At 41.1% G+C, this 24,555-nt stretch overlaps 2 protein-coding genes and 1 pseudogene across 4 annotated transcripts; 2 read left to right on the forward strand and 1 right to left on the reverse strand.

Moving 5' to 3' along the window:
* Positions 1-1,619: 1,619 nt before the first annotated feature.
* LOC121743845 (codeine O-demethylase-like) lies at positions 1,620-3,601 on the forward strand. The gene is made up of 4 exons (XM_042137223.1): positions 1,620-1,947; positions 2,038-2,285; positions 2,908-3,232; positions 3,315-3,601. Exons 1-4 carry the CDS (start codon positions 1,732-1,734, stop codon positions 3,552-3,554), a joined length of 1,029 nt encoding a protein of 342 aa, XP_041993157.1. The 5' UTR covers positions 1,620-1,731; the 3' UTR covers positions 3,555-3,601.
* A 3,268-nt stretch (positions 3,602-6,869) lies between these two features.
* LOC121746083 lies at positions 6,870-14,674 on the forward strand (annotated as a pseudogene).
* Positions 14,675-14,767: 93 nt separating this feature from the next.
* Positions 14,768-18,797, reverse strand: LOC121745014 (transcription factor GTE10-like). Of its 3 annotated transcripts, none has more exons than XM_042138759.1 (10): positions 18,678-18,797; positions 17,154-18,109; positions 16,993-17,053; positions 16,860-16,921; positions 16,702-16,762; positions 16,543-16,614; positions 15,937-16,049; positions 15,714-15,780; positions 15,376-15,497; positions 14,768-15,247 (listed from the first exon to the last, which is right to left on the reverse strand). In XM_042138759.1, exons 2-10 carry the CDS (start codon positions 18,084-18,086, stop codon positions 14,996-14,998), a joined length of 1,743 nt encoding a protein of 580 aa, XP_041994693.1. In that variant the 5' UTR covers positions 18,087-18,109; positions 18,678-18,797; the 3' UTR covers positions 14,768-14,995. The 3 variants fall into 3 exon arrangements, 2 of the variants coding, with proteins under 2 accessions (XP_041994693.1, XP_041994694.1); XM_042138760.1 differs by having other exon boundaries at positions 18,674-18,770; XR_006038738.1 differs by having other exon boundaries at positions 15,106-15,247; positions 15,376-15,552.
* Between the last annotated feature and the right edge of the window lie 5,758 nt (positions 18,798-24,555).

The raw sequence follows: 24,555 nt of genomic DNA on the forward strand, positions 1-24,555 counted from the left end.
GAAGAATGGAACTCTACTTGCCTCATTTATTTGTTAGGATTAATTTTACAAAATACGTGTCATTAATTTATAGCATAGCATAAAGATGACCGAATAACAAACAAAAATGAGTAATTTGTAAAATTAATGACATAATTTAAAAATACAGGCTATCAAATTCAAAATAAATATATCACCTAATTAAAATATAGGTAACATGATCTTAACGAGATCTAATCACATAGATTTAATATATATGGAGAGGGGACAACCTATATTTGAAATAACAAGGGAGGACCATTTTTGGCCATTCAATTTTGTAATTTTATGATGTGTGGGTTCATTTTCTTGGTGGATGAGTACTAATTTAATTAGGATCCTTATCATATGAATGGCGAAAATATTGTAAATACACTGACTTTAAAATAATATTTTAGTGTTTGTTAAGTTCTCTCATTTAAAATAAATTGTTAGATGGTATATCATCTATGCAAAATTCAATCTTAATACCAACGCAGAATCAAATAATTTTGGGTCATTGTTAGTTTATATTTAGGTCATTTTAGTACGGGTGACCTAAGTGATCTAAAAATGACTTCAGACCTGAATTTTATTAAATAATCTAAAACTGATTAATAATGATTTTCTGTATTTTTAAGTAATTATTGATCATTAGATTGGCAAATCTCATATGGCCTACGTTTTGTACAGAGATCACTTTCATTTGTAAGTACTATATAAAATAAAACAGAAATGTTTAGTCCATTTAGGAACAAAATATCCCCTCAAGGAAAATGCAAAAAAATCGGAAAAAGCATTATTGGCTTATTGCTCTCATTATCAGCACGACGCTTTGACACGGCAGCTGAAATTTAAATGCTTTGGTCCCAAAAATGAAGTAATAGATCAAAATCATGTATATCATTTTCACCAAACGTAACTTAAATAAATATTATAAGGAGAGGACAACAACTACAAATAAAATAAAATAAAATAAAATAAATAAGTAAATAAGTAAAAAGTTGGTTTGAGTCAATTTGACAATATTAAATAAGTAGCACTTGCCTCCATACGACTTTCATAAATAGAAGTTGATGATCGTCATAATTATATGTAACAATTGGATATGATCAGCTATTTGATTTATGTTTCCCAACCTTCAAAAAGTTACTTCTAGCTTCTTAAAGCTTTCTAGAATGATGTAAGCTCTGTTACGACCTAATCGTGATATACATCTGTAAAATGGAAATCCTCATCGCAATCGGAACGTCTTCGCCAAGCTACAAAATAGCATAAGCTATTTAAATTATCCCCGACCCTCCCCTAAATCGGTGCAGAACCCCAAACATTAGAGTAAACTAACTAACGAAAATATTGAATCAACCTTAAAATATTAAATTGCTATCCCAGCCTAATACTCTTGTTAATTAATTGAAGCCACATTAACTGCATGCACATGACATATTAATATACAATTCATCCAGTTGTTGATATAGTAGTATATTTTTCAGCAACTTAGGCGAAATCAAATCATAGTTTGACGTGCTTAATCATTTTCTTCTTTTAATATCCTGGTATTATCATCTACTTTAATTAAATTAGTACTATTCAAGATTCACAAAATCAAAATTGCTACGATTTCAGCTGATCACATAGAATTTACATGCCTTTAAATACTTCCTTCACATCTCACCATTACACATAATAACTACACACACATATAATCTACATTTGAGTTAGCTAGAAAAGGAAATGAGCATTCAAGAAATGGTTAAGAAGCCAATTCATGAGATTCCAACGCGGTTCATTGTAGATCAAGAAGGCCCGATTTCACACTCGTCTGAGGAAATTTCTTCCTCAGACGCAGAAATCCCGGTTCTTGACATGAAAAGTTTGCTCGACCAAGAAACAAAAAATCCCCAACTCCAGAAGCTTTACTCAGCATGCTCTGAGTGGGGCATATTTCAGGTTTTGCAATCTTTCTTCTGTTTTTCTAATGCAAAATTTTTGTTAATTTCCTATATATAATTAATTTTCAATATATTAATATATGTGCAGCTAGTGAATCATGGAGTGGACACTTCATTGATGGATAAAATGAAGCATGAAATCAAAGAATTCTACAATCTTCCATTGGAAGAGAAGTTGAAATACAAGATCAAGGATGGCGAATTTGAAGGCTACGGTCAAAAGATAGCTGTTGGTGACGATGAAAAAGTTGATTGGTCGGACAGATTCTACATGATCACCAACCCTCTCCATCTCCGCAAACCTCATCTCTTTCCCCAGCTCCCTTCATCATTCAGGTCCATACTAGTATAAATAAACATAAATTGAAAAGTCGAGGTACAGGTCTCGGACATTAATAACTCTACCCTAGGTCAACACACGCACCATTATTTTTAATCTGGGGGTGCTTGATATTTTTTACTTTTTCAATCTCACAAATTTCATTCCTCGATAGCTTGATACTTTTGACTTTTTCAATCTCGCAAATTTCATTCCTCGACCGTAGCATCTTGATAGTCGTTTATTATTAGTCTTTGACCAAATTGCTGAAAAAATCATTGATTTTAGTAGACTTCTCACACGTCCCGTGACATTAAAAGTCAACTGAAAAAACAATTAAGTTTGGACTTGTTCGAAATTATTTCACAATGAAATTTTTTGGTGAAATTGTAACTGATACGACAGCCAGAAAATTAAGTTGATGGCACTGTCGGTGAGTTAAACGATACTGTCTATTTATATACAGAAGTAACATTGTCTGAAAGAAAAACTAGGAGCACAATAATATATTTGGCCTGGGCTAATTTCAAAGAAATCAAACTTTATTTTTTTGTTTAAAGTCACAAAATGAACCAGAATTTGACAAAATATCATGGCTATGCTTATGCATCTGACTCCTGCTTGAACTACTCTATGCAGAGAAACCTTAGAAACGTACATTTCTGAGCTCCAGAAGTTGTCGAAAGCAATATTCGCAGTGATGGCAGAGTCTCTGGAGATGGAGGAGACAGAGGCAGAGGAGATGTTCGACGACGGGATGCAGTCACTGCGGATGACATACTACCCGCCGTGCCCCCAGCCGGAGAAGGTGATAGGGCTGACGCCCCACTCGGACGCCACCGGGATCACCATCCTCCTCCAAGTTAACGGCGTCCAAGGCCTGCAGGTCAAGAAGGACGGAGTCTGGATCCCCGTCCAATTCTTGCCTGACGCCTTTGTCGTCAATATAGGAGACATCCTTGAGGTTTGTTATTAGGCATTAGCACTAATGCCAAATCTAATGTTTCATTTGTTCGTCATTAAATGTCTCATTTATAACTACACAGATAGTGAGCAATGGAGTTTATAAGAGTATCGAGCACAGGGCAACCGTGAATTCGGAGAGTGAGAGAATGGCGATAGCTATGTTTTTCAGCTGCAAATACGAAGCCGAAGTGGGTCCCTCGCCTTCCATGTTGATGAAGCAGCAGCCGGTTTTCAGGCGCTTGAAAATGGAGCAGTATGTCAAAGATTTCTTCTCTAGGAAGCTCAACGGAAAAACATTCCTTCATAATATGAAGTTATGAGTCATTTTGTAATTTTTCATAATAAAAAAAAATTACTAATCCATCAATTGAAATCATTTTAGTCCTAGTATTTTACCAAAAAAATAGAAACATTAATATGAAGATGCAGCAACAATTCGGCCCAAAAACTACAAATATTGATTTAGGCGGGCCTCATAATGGGCCATAGATGGGCTTATAAGAGTAGCGTTTAGAGCATCTCCAATAACCGGCGTCACCACCGCGACGCCGATTTTTCGCCCACGCCGGTTTGACGCCGAACCATTGGAACCGGCGTGGGCGAAATCGGCGTCAAAATCGGCGTCGCCATGCCGATTCCCGCGCTGACGCCGGTTCCGACGCCGATCCTCACGGGCGCCATTGTGCGTCCCGGATCGGCGCCAAATCGGCGTCAAATTTTGAATTTTTTTTAATTCGAATTTTAAAAATTCAAATTTAAAAAAAAATTTAAAAATACTATTTATTTATGAAAATTGTTTTTAATATTTAAAAACAATTTTTACAAATAAATTTATACAAGAAATTCGTAATAGCCCATATATATTTAATGGGCTTGCGAATTATGAAACCATTCTAGGTTGTCTCTCTTTTATAGAGACATCCTTGAATGTTTTATGTTCCACATTCGATGTGGGACAAAAATCATTCTAGGTTGTCTCTCTTTTATAGAGATATCCTTGAATGTTTTATGTTTCACATTCGATGTGGGACAAAAATCATTCTAGGTTGTCTCTCTTTTAGACCATCCACAATAGGAATAGCCCAGCCATAGCCCAGCCACTGCCACATCATCAGCACTAAAAATCCTCCTGCCACATCATAAATAGCCCAGCCATAGCCTAGCCACATCATAAATAGCCCAGCCACATCACTAATAACAATTATATAAAATGACATAATTAACAATCACACAATATACGAAATTTAATTTACGAGACATATACGGGAAAAGTTTAATAATACTATTAAAATTTTAAAAAGTACAATAAATTAAAAAAAGTACATTAATTTAAAAAAAATACATTAATAAAAAAGAGTGACAATTCACTCCTCGTCTCCGTCGTCGTCGCCTCCGTCGCCACCATCGTCGTCGCCTCCGCCGCCTACGCCGCTGCCGCCGCCACCGGTCTCCCTCCGTATAGCCTCCAACTCGTCCTGCAGGCTCATGAGCAAGGTTTGAAGCACGCTCTTCTCCACGGGATCCGTCGCCACTCGCCATTCGGCCATCGTCTTGATCAACTGAGCGCGTGTTTGGGCGCGAGCGAAGAATTTGAGGTCCTGGGTGGATTGGCCAAGGGGGGATGCCGACTGGACCTCATGGGAAGCCCCGGCGTTACTTCTCGCCGCCTGCTGAGCGCGTCTGCGCCCAATCGGGCGAGGTCGGCCACCGACCGAACGCGGCGTGGGGAACTCCTGCGTCGTCTCGGGGAGGTCGTGGGAACCTCCGCTGCTGCCGCTGTAATCGCCGGTGTAGTTCAGTCGTTGCTTCTTCGGCCAGCCAGAGTCGACACCTACTCGGAACTTCTCGGACTCGCTCAGTACAAGATAGCAGTTCCAGTAGGTGAAGTCCTTGTATAAACCCTTCACTGGGAAGGCTTTCTCCGCTATTCTCCTGCAGTCATCCTCCGTTTGGCCACTGCTCATCATGCGGAGTGCGTTGGAGTACAAACCCGAAAATCGGGAGACTGCCGCCCTGATTCGGTTCCAGCCCTTCCGGCAATCCTCCCCGTTGCGGGGCCTCCCCTCCGGGCAAAATCTCTGGTAGGCTACTGCTATCTTGCCCCACATGTTGACGATCCTTTGCTCGTTCGAAACGAGAGGATCGTCGCAAACACTCACCCACGCCTTGCTGAGAGCGACGTTCTCGTCGTCCGTCCACCTCCTCCGTACCTCCTCCTCACCCGGCTGCGACGACTCGCCGACCTTCTTCTTGCCCTTCTTCTTTGGGGCGCCACGCCCCGGCACTGCCCCCCCTGAACTAGAGTCTCCGGAGCTCCGAGAGTATCAAACCCCAACTCATCCAAGGAGAAACTATCAAACCCCAAGGGTGTTTGGGTCGATGTGTGCGAAGACCCAGTCGAAAAATCAAAACTAGGGCGATAGACATCCCCCGCCGTCGCCGGGGACCCCCCAGGAGTCCCCTGTGTAGCCGGTACGACCCCCGGAGTCCACTGTGTCGCCGGTACGACCCCCGGAGTCCACTGTGTCGCCGGTGCTCCCCCGGGCATCATCTGCATCCCGGGTACCCACCCCGGTATCGGCGGAAACCCCCCCGGCGGACTCCCCCCCATTGGGGCCCCGGGCATCATCTGCTGCCATGGGTACATGTTGTAGTACCCGGGCACCTGACCCCATCCACTTCCCACAGGGATCGACGGAGTTTGTGACCCGCTACTCCCGGAACTAGGCTCGTTGTTGAGATCTATTTCCCGTTGTTGATCTTGAACAGAAAGAAAGATAGAGAGAGTACTCGTTAAAACAAGTGGTGCGAATGAAAATGACGAGCAAAGCGCGTATATATAGTGTTTCGAAAAAAAAAATTAATTTTCGCGCTGGGCGGTGCGCTGGGCGATCCGGGAGCTGCAATAGCGCCGAAAGGACCGCCCAGCCGACCGCCCAGCGCTGCGCGGTTTCTCTCTCCAGTCAGCGGCTGGGCGGCTGCAATAGACCGCCCAGCGAACCGCCCAGTGCCGGCGCTCGGCTGGGCGGTCGCTGGGCGGTTATTGTGGATGGTCTTATAGAGACATCCTTGAATGTTTTATGTTTCACATTCGATGTGGGACAAAAATCATTCTAGGTTGTCTCTGTTTTATAGAGATATCTTTGAATGTTTTATGTTCCACATTCGATGTGGGAAAAAATCATTCTAGGTTGTCTCTCTTTTATAGAGATATCCTTGAATGTTTTATGTTGCACTCTTTAATTTTTGTACTTTTTTTAAATTATTGTACTTTTTTTTAAAATTAATGTACTTTCTAAATTTTAATAGTATTATTCGAATTTCCCGTATTTGTCTCGTAAATTAAATTTCGTATGTTGATACGATTGTAAATTAAATTATATAATTGTTATTAGTGATGTGGATAGGTAGTGTGAAGGCTATGTGAGGGCTATTTGATGTCCAGTTGATGTGGCAAGCTGATGTGGCAGGAGAATTGTAGTGCTGATGATGTGGCAGTGTGAAGGCTATTTGATGGCTATTTGACGTCCGTGCTTATTGGAGATGCTCTTACTCTCACTGCATATACAAAATCTGCAGAAATTAGCGGGAAAGAAAAAGAAAAAACGATAGTTGAAGAAAGTGAGAAATCAGTCATGGAAGAGGAATTAAAGAACTCATCTGAGATGAACAAGAATCACGACGGAGAGGAATCAGTCACTGGTGAAGGGGAGATCATCGCCGGCGATTCGAGCACCTCTGCAGAAGCCATGCTGTTAGGGAGATATTATCAAACGTGAACAATTTGGATATCCTGAAAGGCGTGAAAACACTTTCAGATCAAATCAATTTGGCGGTTCTACCAATATTTGATCGGATACAATTCAGGTTTCGAAGATATTCGTACGTTGATTCTGTAAACCTCTTTGAACCCAGAAATCGATCATAAGAAGAGGCTGAAAACGAAGAGTCGCGTCTCTTCGTTTCACAACTGTTTTTAACAGTTTTTTGCGGGAATAATAAATTGTAAAATAGTCCTTCAACTTTCGAAAATTACGTTTCCGGATGAATTTTCTGTATAGCAACTTTAATGGAAATAAAAAATTTTCTGTACAGCTCGACCCCAGCCAAGGGCGCTGCCCCTTGGACCCCGCTACTCGGGGGCGCCCCTGAACCCCGTCTAATCATAACGAATTCAAATAAGTGTACATTACGTACTTCCAACTTATTTAATGTCTCATTATGATCACGTTGATCAATAAGTTAATTCAATTACACTAAAATATCCAACCCATGCCACCCCTCCCGCCGCCGCTGACACATCCCTGCCAACTAATTTATCATCCGATAGAAAATTCGAAAGATACGGCGTGGAGATGCCAGATTGGCACCTTCTCCGCCGGTGAAGAGTTCTGGAGGTACACTTCTATTTGAATTTTTTTTGGGGGGGGGGGGAATTTAGTTGTACTAGTGAGTAGTGATCCTTTTCTTCAGTGAATTGGGATCGTAAATGAAAGAGAATTTTGGCGTGTTACTTGTTTCTGTTAGGATTCGCACACACAAGGCTTTCACACACTCAATAAGATCACACACACACTCACTGTTGTATGAGATCACACAATGCAGAAAACACACACACTCACACTTTGAGTATTGAAGATGATAATCTTGGAGAGAAAACTGGAAAACTCTTTATTGATTAAACTCTACTCTAAACTACATACACGGTGAGCTATTTAAAGCTCTATAATCAAGTAGCAACTGCTACTAACTAACTACAAGAAGAATCAAGAAAGCAAGAAGAATAACCGCTACATCTCAGCTAACTAACTGCTGCTCCAACGGCTAGTTCGGCTAGGTTGCTTCTTCCTTCTCGGTTCAAGACCGAACTCCTTCCTCGGTTCAAGACCGAACTCCTTCCTCGGCTTACAACCGAACTCCTTCTCGGCTTACAACCGAACTCTTCCTTCTCGGCTCATTCCAGCTCAACGCCGAGCTTCCTTACCGAGCTTCCTTACCGAGCTTCCTTACCGCTGAGCTTACCGACTTCTGCCTTCTTCTTCTCGTCTAGTTCCAGGCTAGTTCCAGCTCGGTAAGCCGAGCTTACCGAACTCCTTTCTAGCCGAGCTTCTTCCAACTGAAATGAGCACTCCATTATTACAATTCTCCACCTGAGGGCTCATCTCAGTTCTTGCACAAACATTGATCAATTTCTTGCAATGATCAAACTTGTCTCTACCTAGAGACTTTGTTAGCATGTCAGCCGGATTGTGCAAGGTGTTAATCTTAATCACCTTCACTCTCCCCTTTTCAATCTCATCTCTAATGAAATGCAACTTTATGTCTATGTGCTTGCTCCTTTCATGAAAACCCGGATGTTTAGCCAAGCACATAGCTGAGCTGCTGTCACAATGAATCACCATTGTCTTTTGGTCAAAACCAAAATCAGAAATCACTCCCTGAATCCAAAAACTCTCCTGTACAGCTGCAGTGAGAGCTATATACTCTGATTCTGTTGTTGAGAGAGCAACAACACTTTGCAACCCTGACTTCCAGCTGATTACAGTTCCAAACATGGTGAAAAGATAACCTGTTTGGGACTTTCTGTTGTCCAGGTTTGCAGCATAGTCTGCATCACAATAGCCCTGCACAACCTCCTCAGATTCACCTTCCCAGCCATTGAACACAATCCCCCAGTCCTTAGTTGACTTCATGTACCTCAATATCCACTTAAGAGCATTCCAATGCTCCTTCCCCGGGTCTGCCATGTATCTGCTAGTCACTGAGATAGCATGAGCCAAATCTGGTCTTGTACAAATCATAGTGTACATAACACTTCCAACCACACTAGCATAAGGGATAGCCTCCATCTCATCAGCCTCTTGCTTAGTTTTAGGGGCTTGTTCCTTTGATAGCTTAAAACTCTGGGACAGAGGAGTTGATGCAGCTTTTGCATTTTCCATTTTGAATCTCTGCAAAACTTTCTCAATATAGTCAGTTTGCAGCATCCACAGCTTCTTGCAGCCTCTATCTCTCTGAATATGTATGCCTAGGATCTTCCTTGACTCTCCTAGATCCTTCATTTCAAAGCTTGACTTCAGATCTTGTTTAACTTTCTGAATTTCTGTCATAGAAGGACCTGCAAGTAGCATATCATCCACATAGAGTAATAGGTAGGCAACGGGAGTCCTGCCTGCCTTCTTGATGTAGATGCAGTCATCATATTCTGACTTGGAGAAGCCAATCTTCTTCATCTGTGCATCAAACTTCTTATTCCACTGTCTAGGACTTTGCTTAAGTCCATAAAGACTTTTCTGTAACAGGCACACCTTGCCTTCTTCTCCAATCTTCACATAGCCCTCTGGCTGTTCCATGAAGATAGTTTCCTCTAGATCTCCATTGAGGAAGGCTGTCTTCACATCAAGCTGTTGTAGCTCTCAGTCAAGCTGATTCACCACAGCCAATAGAATCCTAATCGAAGTGTGCTTCACAACAGGTGCAAACACTTCATTGAAATCGATTCCCTCCTGCTGTGTAAAGCCTCTAGCCACCAGCCTTGCCTTGAACCTGATTCTGTCTTTATCAGTGGTTTCTACCTTCTTTTTAAACAACCACTTGCAACTGATCAGCTTCCTCTCCTTTCCATCTGTATTCAGCTTGGATTTGTCCACCAAAATCCATGTTTTGTTCTTGAGTAAAGACTCTATTTCCTCATTCATGGCTTCAATCCATCTTTCTCTATCTTTACTCTGCATAGCTTCTTTATATGTGAGTGGATCTGCACCATCAATACCTTCAGCTGCACACAGAGCATAATACACAACATCAGAGAACTTTGTTGGTGGCCTTGTTTCTCTTCTAACTCTGTCCCTTGCAAGCTGATAGTCTCTGATAGAGTCTGATATAGACTCACCAGCCTGGTTGCCCTGAGTTGGAGCCTCTTCTTTATCTGAATCAGACTCACTCCCTGAGTCAATAACTCCACCTGCTCCTAGGCCAACCCCCACAGGCTCCACCTTGAAGAAATCACCCTCATCTTCACTGGAGTCCAGCTTATCTTTCAGGTATGGCATCTGATCCTCCAAGAACACCACATCCCTACTCACCAAGACCTTCTGCTTACCGGGCTCAATACACCAGAGCCTATACCCCTTAACACCCCTCTGATACCCCAGCAAGATACATTTCAGAGCCCTAGCTTCAAGCTTACTTTGCCTAGCATGAGCATAGGCCACACACCCAAACACCTTGTATTTTGAGTAGTCACTATGAGCTCCATACCACATGTAATCAGGAGTTTCAGATTTCAGGGCAGTAGATGGGCATTTATTGATGAGATAGGCTGCTGTATACACAGCCTCACCCCAGAATCTGCTGCTCAAACCAGACCCAAGAAGTAGGCACCTCACCCTCTCTAGGATTGTCCTATTCATCCTTTCCACAACACCATTTTGCTGAGGATTACCAGGAACAGTCCGGTGCCTCTTCATACCCTTCTCTTTACAAAACAGATCAAACTCAGCAGACAAGAACTCTAGGCCATTGTCTGTCCTTAAGCATTTAACACTTCTACCCTTCTCTAGCTCAACCTCCTTACACCATATCTTGAACTTTGTGAGTGTTTCAGATTTTTCTTTAAGAATATATACCCACAACTTCCTTGTATAGTCATCAATGATAGCTAGATAATACTTTCCTCCACCAATTGAACACACCGGTGAAGGCCCCCAAAGATCACTATGTATGTAGTCTAAAGGGGCTGTAGAAGAGTGAATACCTGTAGGATAGGGTGCCTTCTTAGCCTTTCCAAGTATACATTGCTCACAGGGGTCCATCTTGTTGAAATCTCCAGAGATCAGACCCTTCTTGATGAGTTCTTTCAAGCTTCCTTCGGCTGGGTGGCCCAATCTCTTGTGCCATAGCATTATGGAATCATCTGACACTGCATTGCTTTCTCCATCAACAGCCTTAGCCTTCAGATAATAGAGAATATGCTCTCTGTCAGCCTCCATCATCACTGCATCTCCAGATTTCACAAACAATTTTCCTTGACTCATCAATATGGTGAACCCTTTCTGTTCCAGCATTCCCAATGAGATGAGGTTCCTCTTTACTTCTGGAATATACCTCACCCCAGTTAGGATCTTTATAGAGCCATCTTGTAGGCTTAGCTTTACCTTCCCTATTCCTTTGATCTGACAAATGTGGTTATTACCAAGAACAACCGTACCCGATGCTTCTTGAAGATCATGAAACCAGCTTCTATTGGGGCACATATGGAAGCTGCACCCCGAGTCCATTATCCACCTATGACTGACCCCACTATCACTGATATTCATGAGTTGAGCCGGGGGATCAGCACTCTCCACACAATCAGATTGATTGTGTCCCTCAGAGGCCATCTTTCTCTTCCATGCATGACAATCTTTCTTCAAATGTCCAGGTTTCTTGCACCAATAGCAAGCTCTGGTTTCCTTCTGAGCATCAGAACTTGAGGGTTTAGGGCCCTCAAACTTCTTCTTGAAGTTCTGCTTCTTGAACTTCTTCACATTCAAGGCCTCTGCAGCTTGAACATTGGAGCTTGCAGAGCCTCTGTTGGCTGTCTTCTGGAGTTCTTTGGCCATCAAGGCTGAATAGACTTCTGCATAGGTGATAGGTTTATCTCTTCCATAGATAATTGCATCACTTAGCTGGTCATACGAGCTAGGCAAGGCATTCAATGTGAGAATGGCCTTATCCTCATCTGAGATCTTGACATCAACAGATCCCAGGTCATCAATGATCTTGTTGAACTCCTCTAGCTGCTCAATGATGGACCTATCTCCAGAAAAACTATAGGCATACAGCCTCTTCTTGAGATACAGCCGGTTAGCCAAGGATTTGGCCAAGTAAACTTCATCTAACTTGTCCAAGATCTCCACCGCAGTCTTGGCTTCTTGAACTTCCCTCAAGACCTTATCTCCAAGGCACAGAATCACTGCAGAATGTGCCTTGAGCTGCATTTCCTCCATCTTTGCCTGAGCTTTTTCATCAAGCACTGGAGCCTTTCCTTTCTCCTCTGGTTTTGCAAGAACTGCCGCCAAGCCTTGTTGAATTAAAACCGCCTTCATCTTCATCTTCCACAGGCCATAATCATTCTTGCCTGTGAACTTTTCTGCATCAAGCCTTGCTGCCATCTCTGAAACCGTTTGATCCTCTGCAAATCAGTTTCAATATCCCTTTCCCACAGACGGCGCCACTTGTTAGGATTCGCACACACAAGGCTTTCACACACTCAATAAGATCACACACACACTCACTGTTGTATGAGATCACACAATGCAGAAAACACACACACTCACACTTTGAGTATTGAAGATGATAATCTTGGAGAGAAAACTGGAAAACTCTTTATTGATTAAACTCTACTCTAAACTACATACACGGTGAGCTATTTAAAGCTCTATAATCAAGTAGCAACTGCTACTAACTAACTACAAGAAGAATCAAGAAAGCAAGAAGAATAACCGCTACATCTCAGCTAACTAACTGCTGCTCCAACGGCTAGTTCGGCTAGGTTGCTTCTTCCTTCTCGGTTCAAGACCGAACTCCTTCCTCGGTTCAAGACCGAACTCCTTCCTCGGCTTACAACCGAACTCCTTCTCGGCTTACAACCGAACTCTTCCTTCTCGGCTCATTCCAGCTCAACGCCGAGCTTCCTTACCGAGCTTCCTTACCGAGCTTCCTTACCGCTGAGCTTACCGACTTCTGCCTTCTTCTTCTCGTCTAGTTCCAGGCTAGTTCCAGCTCGGTAAGCCGAGCTTACCGAACTCCTTTCTAGCCGAGCTTCTTCCAACTGAAATGAGCACTCCATTATTACAATTCTCCACCTGAGGGCTCATCTCAGTTCTTGCACAAACATTGATCAATTTCTTGCAATGATCAAACTTGTCTCTACCTAGAGACTTTGTTAGCATGTCAGCCGGATTGTGCAAGGTGTTAATCTTAATCACCTTCACTCTCCCCTTTTCAGTTTCGTTTTTGTATATGAAAATGAAAGAGATCAAATTGGAGGAAAAAGTACTAATACAGTAAATGAATTTAGTTTTCTTGGTTGATTGCATGATTAAATTTTCGATTAATTTTTCATTTTCCTCCAATGTAAACATTTGTTGCAGTTGGTTGCTATTTGTATTTTTGTGAACCATGCCAACGTTGCGATTTCCTTTTCTTGATTTGTAGTATATACAAATCAAGAACACTTTCAGAGCAAGCTGGGATTTGGAGCTTTTTACTGTTTTAAACATAGAATTGAACCGAAGTGGGAGCATCCTATTTGTGCCAACGGGGGGAAATGGACTGTGACTTACAGGGATATTGCGACAATTTTTGGCTTCAATCTATCTCTGTTAAACATATGTCTAAATTTCTTTTCCATCTTAATTGTATTGACACTTTAGTTCTTTTTTGGATTCATTTCAGATGCTTGCGATGATCGGTGAACAATTTTACTATGGAGATGAAATTTGTGGGGCAGTTGTGAATGTTAGAGCAACGTACGAGAAAATTTCTCTATGGACAAAGAATGCTGCCTTTGAAGATGTTCAGGTTTGTCTGAGAATGTAACCTCGATGGTTCTGGTTGAATTGCTTTAACCTGGTAGATTCTTTTGGTTGTGATCTCTTATAAGTACGATAGTAGGTTTATCACATGATTTATTTCTCCATTCTGTAATGTTTAAAATGTGATTGTTTTGTTTTGTAATTCTTGGTGATACAATTGAAATTTCCCTATTGAAATTCTTGGTAAAATATACTTGGTATTTGGTAACCTGACACTTCTCTCTCAGTTGGAACTGTTATAGACTATTTTGAAAGAGTTATTTCTTATATGAAAATGTTGTTCAATAGTTTTCTTGTGGAAATGGGTGCTTTTATCATGAAAATGTTGTTCAAAGTTTTCTTGTGTTTAATGATTAATTAGAGCTTTTTGTGTAGATTTTGATCATTTAAAGGGTGTGTCATAGTCTTCTGTCCTGGCTGCGCTTGGCCTATCTTTTAGACAGTGTAAAAAATGATGCAATATAGATACACAAAAGAGTCAGATAATGATTTCTGCATGACTTCGTATCAAGATGCCCAACACTGCTGTGCTTCCTTTGTTTTTGCTTAAGAAATCATGTTTGTTAGGTTTTCAGTGATTTCTCAGTCTTTCTCCTTTAAATTGTTCAGCTTAGTATTGGAAGAGAATGGAAGAAGATTCTGGATTACAATGAAACCATTGGTTACATATTCCATGTAAGTTTTCCTTTTGGTCGTGTTGATGCTAATATGGTACGCCAGTTTTCCTCGACTGATAATACCCCACCTTTCCGATGTAGGACGATGCAAAGAAGCTTGGCAGGGGAGCCACGAATCGATATACTGTGTCGCTTATTGGGTTCAATGAGAGATCAGCATTTCTTTCATTTTTTGGTGCCTAGATGTTCAGCTAGAGTTCAGTACCTCCTCTCCTGAGATGATCATGTCTTTAATTTTTCGTTGGTACATATAATTAAATAATTTTCAGGTGTTCATATAAAGTTTATTAATTTAATCCAATATAAACAATATAGTACACATTAATACAAATTGCTATTCAAATGGTCATCCTTTATAAACTAATAAAACTATGTAAAAATGATTAAGCCTTCAATTGGGACTTATTTACAATCGCAGAATCTATGCCGAACGACTTTTTTTTATAGATTAAAATCATCAATGTATACACTCAAAAATTTCTTGGTTTGTTTACATTTCTACAACTACAAAATTTCTCCCTCTTCTGCATCAGCTTTTTCCAAGTACGTCTCCTTCAGGTTCAAGCCGATTTCCTTCAAAGACTGAAATTTTTGGACATCTTCATCTTCATCTTCATCCTCCTCCTCCTCCGCGTACTCCTCCTTCAAGTGCAAGCCAATTTGCTGCAAACACTTTGGATTTGGATACCGACCAAACAGAACATCCATATCTTTCAACAGACTTGGAGGGCTATAGATCTCAACAGTTTTTTCCATCTGCAATAACAATTTACAGCTTTCAACATCAGTTAACATGGAAGAGAGAGAGAGAGAGAGAGAGAGAGAGCAGATCAATTGCTTGGCAGATTGTTATTATTCAATGAACTTATGAACGAATTGTGTACCTTCTCTAATGCCATCCTTGCAGCTTTTCTTTCTCTCTCACGACGCATCCTTAAGTCGTCTGCCTCCTTCCTTCGAAAGGCTGCTTCAGCAGCTTTGATTTCTGCTTCAACCCTGGTTTTCTCTGTGTGACCAATAGAACTTGGTCAGATAAATGGTGAAGCGTAACAAAAATACATCTGAAAAAAAGAAAGAAAAAATGGAGAAAATGAGACGGAGTAGGTGAATAGCGATTAATATAGCAAATCAAAGCACAATCTACTTAAGTAAAAAAAATAAAGCATATAACAGTGACACGTGCATTCAGATAATAAATTGGACATACAGATGTTGAAATCACCTTTCATCTGTTCTATCTCCAGGCGCAGTTTTTCTTGTTGCATTCGAGAAATATCAGAGTTCTCATCCTAGACAAGCAAAGACGCAATATTCAGCAAAACCAAGTAAAACGAAGTTCTCATAAAGATATTTAGCATAACCAATCATAAATAATTACTAATTCCTGGCAAACCAATCAATAACAAGACTATACAATAGAGTAGAGAACAGAATGTATCATGTACATGATTTACAGGTGTCGGATGTGTAGCTTTGAAAATAGTATCTGCAAAGCGGCTTTTCAGCATTGCAATCCGCAAAGCCTTCTTTGGTGACATTTGGACATCAGTCATCCAGCCTACAGTAGAGCAAAATACTTCATATTCCAACCAACAATGGGAAGCACACAACTATTCGCAATAATGTTCAAATATGCAAATAATAAAACGAAGTTCACATGGTTAAGAATCATCTATTTATACAAGACAATAATCCCATCCTATAGGAATAGGTTGAGCTTAGCTGTTAGAAATTGGGAATACAAGAGTATGTGATAATGATATGTAACAAAAAGTCCACATGTAATAAACTTGTATATAATGAGAAAAGCCTCATTAAAGAGGGTCATTCTTATAAGAAAGAAGAAGGGCCCCGATACAGGCGATACTATTATAGACTTTTCATCAAATACTCAAGATACAAAATCCATGTTACTGCTCTGGAACATATTAACAAACATAGAAGTATCCAATATTTCTCTGATATTTTTCAGTTATGTTCACTTTTTCCCTCACTAGTTCATCAGAATTGAGATAATAAACTTGCAAGGCCGAACATACAGTAAAACTTACCTTCACCGGATTCAGTAGTAGTGGCAGATGTTGAACAAGGACTTTTTTCTTCATTGGGAACAACCCGACAACCTAGAGTCAATGGAAGCCAATTAGATCTCAACTGATTAAAAGCTTTGGAAGGGGAACATGAAGAAGAATAGCAATAAATGAGCTCACCATCTGAACCTAGAACAAAGCTATTTGCAAGAGATGTTGAAGTACATTTGACATCACAATCCTGGTATTAAAATAAAAGCCCCAATTAGGCACTGATTAAACACAAAGTCATTCCCAAAGGAACTTAAACGAGCATCAACATTTGGTTCTTGACATACAGGCTTGGAGTCAATTGATTGGCCATGGTTGGCAGATGCCGAAGCTTGTTGACTACAATGCACTGTGCAATTATACACATGGTTAATTAGATGCTAAAGTTAACCATAAAGCAGAAACATGATTCTGCTGCACCTTTGTCAGCAGTTCTGCTCAATGATGAGCATCCAATTAGGGCTGTTTTTCCAGGCTTGGCCTGTTCAAATTAACAAAGAACTCAGTTACTGCCAAATTGATGAAAGTGGAAGGCACAAAGGAGCGATAAAAATGTGTTCAGTGAAGGAAAGCATGCTTACTTGCACAAGACCTGGTCTGCACTTCCGTTTTTCCTCTAGTGATATCCGCCTTGAGTTGCCAAGTTTTTCAGGTACGGGAGCTTTCATCTGACCAACTGGCTTCAAAATTTGGTGATTGTTCTCTAGAACTTTCCTGGTGTTTTCATTACTTTTGTTGGTATGCTTCGGTCTTGCATCTACTGATTTCCACCTCATCCTGAAATAACCATCCAATATCTCTGCCCAGCAATGAACTTCGTGTGAAGGAGGATTATATGACATTGCATTTTCAAAAGTCAGGAGCACGTCAGCCGCAAATTCCTTGGCACCAGAGTACTTATTTTTCTCCAGTTTACGTTTTATTGTTCCCAAGTCCATTGGGTTCTTTATTATCTCGAAGTAATCAGGAATCTTCAGCTTCACTGGATTGACTGGCTCATTAAATGCCCGTGCCAAACTATGACTCATCAATGCTTTCAAAATCTTACTGCACTCAAGTTTTAAATTGCTGTCCATCTTCTGTTTTTTCCACCTTTGATCATCAGAAGATATTTCTGGCCTCTGCTTGCCGAAGTTTACTAGCAATGATGGCTTCGATGGAACATTAGCCTCAGGAGGCTTACCTACACCAACAGAAACTTGGGTTCTTTGCCTATCAGTGCCTTCACATTTCTGGATGTCCATCTTTTGCTTTTTTGACCTTTGAGCATCAAGAGACCTTTCTGGCCTCCACTTGCCCGACTTCACTGGCGTAGATGGCTTCACCATAACATTTTCCGCAGGACGCATAAGAGGCCCATCAGTGCCTTCACGTAACTTATCTTCTACTACATTCCATATACCTTTGGTAGTTACTTTGAACTTCAATGAACTCAGACCTGTCTTATTCTCAGCAACCGTGTGAGGGAATTGCATCGGGTAGCAGGACATTGTTTGAGCTTGATTCTCGGCCATAACAATTGTATGCTTCAGTTACACTGGGGAGAGAAAACAACAGAAATATAGGATTCAAACACTGTCATCATATCTCACACAAGAAAAAAATATAAGTTCAAGTATCATAATGTAAGCATCCACAATCATCATGATTCATAAATTCTTAAGCATCTAAAACATAAGGTCGGTAAAAGAAAATACGATAGAGAAAAATTGTGAACTCAAACATGGCCGTACCAAAAAGAAAAGTAATTATAAATTCAAGATATCCAGAACATATATGCATGATTAAACATAAGGCCGAGCAAGAAATCGAACTGTCAACAGTCACACAAAACAAAAATTCAAGGAGCGCGGAGAAAATTTGGGTGATATCGATTTTCAATTCTAATTAAACGCCATACTTCCTATTCGTACAAGCACACTATTGTAATCTATGTTCCGCCTGAAGCTTCTCTTCATGCACGGAGGAGACTCGCTTCATCGAACATATTTTGAATTTAGGGCACACGCAAGTCAAACTCTTAAGAATTAAGCCTCAGTAAAAAAAAACTAATTGGAGGTTTTAACATCCATAAACAAAAGTTTAGGTTTCAAGTTCATACTTACATGCTGAAGAAGTTCGTTGGTGGACCGGAAAGAGGCTTCGAAGTCGAAGGACGATTCACTGCGGCGGCGGCATTGAGGCGAGGCGGCTCCGTGATTTGTAAGTAAACGTGTAGGACTTTGATTTTGAGGGTTAAATAAAATAAAATAAAATAAAATAAAATAAAATAAAAATTGATGGGTAAATATTTATGCTTTCACAGCAAGTAATTTGTAATTTAGTAGTAGAGTCTCACTAAGAGCATCCACAATTGTTATAGGCTAGCCACAACTCCTCCTGTCAGATCATATGCCGACTGGACCTCCTTGGACCCTTGGGCGACCCCCCTCGCTACCCGTTGCTCCCGCCTTTGCCCAACCGGGCGAGTGCAGTGAGTAAACGATGGAGGGGACGGGAACTCCTGAACATCCTCGGGGAGGTCGTGGGAAGCGCCGTTGCTGCCGCTGTAATCACCGGCATAGTTCAGTCGCTGCTTCTTCGGCCAGCCAGCATCGACACCTGCCCGAAACTTCTCGGAGTCCATCAGGACCTCATAGCAGTTCTAGTAGGTGAACTCCTTATAAATCCTGGGCACGGGGAAGGCTTTCTCCGCTACCCTCCTACAGTCCTCGTCAGTTTGGCCACTGGTCTGCATGCGGAGGGCGTTGGTGTACAAGCCCGAAAATCGGGAGACCGCAACCCTGATTCGGTCCCACCCCTTCCCACACTCCTCCTCGTTGTGTGGCCTCCCCTTCAGGCAAAATGCCTTGTATGCTGCTGATATTTTAGCCCACAATTTGACGATCCTCTGATTGTTCGAATGGAGGGGATCATCGCAAACACTCACCCAAGCCTTGGACAGCGCGACGTTCTCCGCATCCGTCCACTTCCTCTGTGCCGGGCTGTCGTCATCAGCCGGCTGCGATGACTCGCCAACCACTCTTTTGCCCTTCCCCTTACCCTTCTTCTTCTTTGGTGCGCCCCGACCCCGCTCTACTCCCCCCGTTTGAACGGGAGTGTCCGCATCCTTGAGATCTATCCCCGACTCCTCTAAGGAGAAAGTCTCACACCCAGTGAACTGCGTCTCCGATGGGGTCGATGTGTACGAAAAAGTAGTCAAAAAGACATTGTCCCCCCCGGCGTCCCCTGCATTCCGGGCTGCATCCCCGGCTGCCACCCCGACATCATCTGCATCCCGGTTGCCCACCCCGGCATCATCTGCATCCCGGGTTGCATCCCGGTACCCCCTGTCCGCCCTGCATCCCCTGCCATCCCGGCATACTACCCCCGGCTGCCATCCCGAGCATCATCTGCTGCCAAAGGGTACATGTTGTAGTACCTGGCCATCGGACCCAATCCACCTTCCACGGGTACCGTGGTAGTTTGAGACCCGCTTGTCACTGGAAACCCCTCGTTGTTGTTCTCCATTTTGCTTTATTGCTCTTGTACAGAAATTAAGTGAGAGAGAAAACTCGTTAAAACAAGCGGTGCGAATGAAAATGACGTGCAAATCGTGTATATATAGTGTTTCGAAAATTAAAAAAAAAATGATGGCCGATCGCTCGTCGATCGCCCGCCTACAATGGCGGCCAGCCGATCGGCGAGCGCATCGGCCAGCGCCCGAGAATCGGCGTCCGCTCGCCGATTTTTCACCTATTTGGCGCTAGCCGACTCCAATGGTTCGGCGAGTGAACCGGCTAGCACCGGGAATCGACTAGCCGGTCCGCTAGCCGCCATTGAAGATGCTCTAAATGCTATGGAATATCTACGCCAGTATCTATTACTCTCTCCATTCCATTGTAATAGAGGCGTTTCTTTGCGACACCCCTTAACCGTCTCTTAAATTACTATTCATGGGCCCCATTGTACTCTTTTACTCCATCTCTTAACTAAGGGACGGAACCTGCAACCCTCCATCTCTTATCCGTCCCTTAAATTACTATTCATTCAATTTCATTTTTTATTTTTATTTCCAACCAAATTAAATTAATAAAAACACACTTCATTAAATAAAATAAACTTACAACATAAAATTCGTAAAAAACATAATTTAATAATTTCCTAAAAAATTAAAAATACATAATTTAATAATTTTCTCCGCTAAATTTTGTCCAAACGTGCTCCATTAGATCATCTTGGAGTTGGGCGTGGGCGGAAGAGTCACGTGTCCTTGCCCGAATAGACAATCGTTCTTGTATAGACGGATGCACTCCACTGCGTGGCAGACTACTTGCGGTAGAGCTTCCGGGGGCTTCAGGGTCGAACCAATTTCCCGCCTCGGGTCCTTCGTCTTGGACAATCATGTTGTGCAAGATTATGCACGTATACATGATGTCGACCATGCTCTCCATGAACCACGTACGAGCTGGGGCTTTGATAATGTTGAAGCGCGATTGGAGAACCCCGAACGCCCGCTCCATATCCTTCCGAGCAGCCTCCTGCTTCTGCTCAAAAAGCGCCTGCTTTGGGTTCACAGGCCTGGTGCACGTCTTCACGAAGGTTGGCCACTTCGGGTAGATGTCGTCGGCAAGATAGTACCCCATTTTATAGCATCGGTTGTTAGCGGTGAAGTTGATGGCCGACGCTTTACCATCCAAAACATCGCCGAAGAGGTCGGATTGGTGGAGCACGTTTATGTCGTTGTTCGAGCCGGGGTCCCCGAAGTACGCATGCCAGATCCATAGCCGGTAGTCGGCAACGGCCTCGAGTATAACGGTGGGGTGGGTGCCTTTGTGGCCGCTCGTGTACGACCCCCTCCACGCCACCGGGCAATTCTTCCATTGCCAGTACATGCAATCGACGCTGCCAAACATCACGGGGAATCCGTGCACTTCTTCGTGAAGGCAGAGCAGGAACTGGCAATCTGCCGTGCTTGGCTTCCGGAGAAATTCATCGGTGAAGGTTGTCCGGACGCCTTTGCATAATTGGATCAAACATTCCTATATTGTTCCAAATTGGTAAACGATGTGAATTAATTATAGAATCTATGGTTTAGTGTTAATTTATGATATTTATTTACAGCGCTTTTACTTTGAATCATAATCTCGGTCAGTTTTATTATTCAATTTTATCTTCTAGCGTTTTAACTTGGTTATTAGGGGAGAAATGTTGGTAAATAATTCAAGTTTTGTATCATATTCAATATATGAATCTTGGATTAGTTGATTTACAAGTTGTTGCAATATTTGTTGGATTTTTACTATATATCTTTATGAATATATAATTGATTTCGTAGATGAATTCATGTGCATTGGAAATTAGAAGTTGGATTAGAGCTTATTATGCATCTGTTTAAGTGATAAACCGATGAGTATGAATTTGATCTTAGTGTCAGCAAGGTTAAATTCAAGTATCTATGAACATGTTCAGTATGAATAGAAAGAACGAGATTATTCTAACTTTTATTAGATTGATCTTTGATCTATAGTTTAATTGGTTCATTATGTATTCAAATCAATCTCTTGCCATTTTCTTGTTTTCTAGTTTTATTTCTTCACCTATTTTTGTTTAAATTTAGTTTTCCAATCCAAAAACCGCAAATTTATTTGCTTTCGAATTAAATACAACTTCTTCCATGTGGTTTGACAACCCTAACAATCAGGCGCGGACGCAGAAAATTTGTTTAGTAGGGGCTATACTGTAAATGATACCCGCTCTGTCCTTCACAGTCTTGAGGGTATTTTTGTCCCCAAAAATATTAAAATAGGAAAAAAGTAGCTTAGATGATATTAAGTCAAAGTTTATGGACAAAAATGATAGCTTAGCAAGTTTGTGAGACTAAAAAATATTACCTCTATTGAATTACAAAAAATAAACACTTAGAATTTGTTAGGTATCAATTATCTGAAAAACTTTTAATCCAAACAACTCAAACTCAAATAAATAATTTTCAATAAATAAAAAAAATCTATAAATTAAACTTTCTTATTCTTAATTTCACCTAGTAAAGTAAATATGAATAATTTTAGAAATACAAACTTTTGTATAGTTAAATTATAAAAAATAGACAAGCAAAAGAACTAAAATTACCAAACAAAGTCAGCCACATAGCTGAATAACTAATTCTGGAGTATTTGTATAGTTCTAGTCTAGGAAATTTTTAAATTAAAGAAGAATTCATTTGGATTATAGTTCTAATAAATCAATTTTATAAATTCATTTGGATTATAGTTCTAATAAATCAATTTTATACAATGTTTTAAAGCTAATTCTCTACACCTATGCAATATCTATTGAAGGCACTCTACAAGAAATTCTTAATATTTACTATGACCAAATATTAAATGCACATTAAAGAGGCCAGAATCAAGTCCGTATCTTTTACACCATATAATTATTATATTACTTTAATATTTAATTGCCTTCCTCTTCCTCAAACTATTACCACCATTGTTGCTTTTCTAACTTTTTCAGAATTTCAAAACCAGCCCCGCTCGTCAATCAATTTTCAATGATTTAGTCTTCAGAGATATTGATTTTGTAAGGGTTAAGAGCATCCGCAGCGGTGAGCAGGACGGTGTCCGTCCGTCCGTGCCAGCGGCACGACACCGCTGTCCGCCGCTGGCGCGGTGCTGCTCGATGCATCGAGCCCGTCCGTGCCAGCGAACAGCGTACGTGGCAGCCTCCCATTGGCCAACTATGCCGTTGGCAATTTTAATTTTTTTTAAAAAATCGGATTTAAAATTAAAAATTCCGATTAAAAATAAAAAAAAAATTCCCACTTCCCAAAAAATTAAATCCGTTTTCTACCCCTTTTAATTTATTTTTCAATTTTTTCCCCAAAAATTACACATTTTCATCTATAAATACCCGTGAGCCGCGACTCCATCCGCCCCCGCTCCCGCTCCCTATGTGCCAACTCACCCCCCACCAACTCGTTGTGGGGGATTTTGGCCCAACTCAATTTGGCTGATTGGTCAAATATGACCCCCGAGCATCTTCGATTGCATGTGGCGATGATACGGGGTCTCCAAAGAACATTGGGGGTAGAGCCGGATGAATAGTCATCCACGGGGGTAATTTTAATTATGTAATTTTTAATTTTTAGGATTTTAATTATGTAACTTTTAATTTTTAGTATTTTAATTATGTAATTTTTAATTTTTTTGTAATTTGTAATATTATTCCGAGTTTTTTTAATGCATTTTAATTTTATGGAAATGTTTTTATTAAAACTGAATAATAGAATGATGTGACCCTTGAGCTTGTCCTTGCGGAAGAGCACGGATGTGGGTGTTGTGCTTTTGGCTAAGAGCAGTGAGTAAAAGTGGGACCGAGCCCACATCCGTACTCGTTGGCAAGAGCACGGATGTGGATGCTCTAAGTAGATAGTTTTCAAAATTTTCATAAAATTTACAAACTAAAAAAAATATATATATATTGGGTAAAGGCTTAAGCCCCACACCCTCTTCTAACGTGTGTCCGCTCCGGTTAACAATTAAAACTAGAGCTATATTTTAGCAGTTAAGTTATTATTTTAGAGTTGTAATTTAAAACTTGAGTGTCAAATATCAGTTGACTTAAAACTCTAAAAATACATAGGGATGTCAGTGTAGCCCGAACCCGATGGGCTGGCCCGAAAAACCCGCTAAAATTACAGGGTTAGGGCTGAAAAATCTCAACCCGATAATGAATCGGGCTTAACGGGCTAGCCCTATAGGGCTATCGGGTTCTATCGGGCTGGCCCGACGGGCTACCGGGTCAGCCCATCGGGTTATATAAAAAAACTAATTAATAATATATATATATTATATTAAATATCTGGTGGTATGACCATGACGTATGAGTCGTGTGACTTAAAAATTTTATTTCTTTGTTAAAGACTTTTCACTTCCATTTTTTTGGACCACACAATTTTCTCTTACTTTTACAGCTTCCACTGTACTCAACATCCTAATTGAC

This window comes from Salvia splendens, chromosome 8 (assembly GCF_004379255.2).
Source record: "Salvia splendens isolate huo1 chromosome 8, SspV2, whole genome shotgun sequence".
Taxonomy (NCBI): Eukaryota; Viridiplantae; Streptophyta; class Magnoliopsida; order Lamiales; family Lamiaceae; genus Salvia; species Salvia splendens.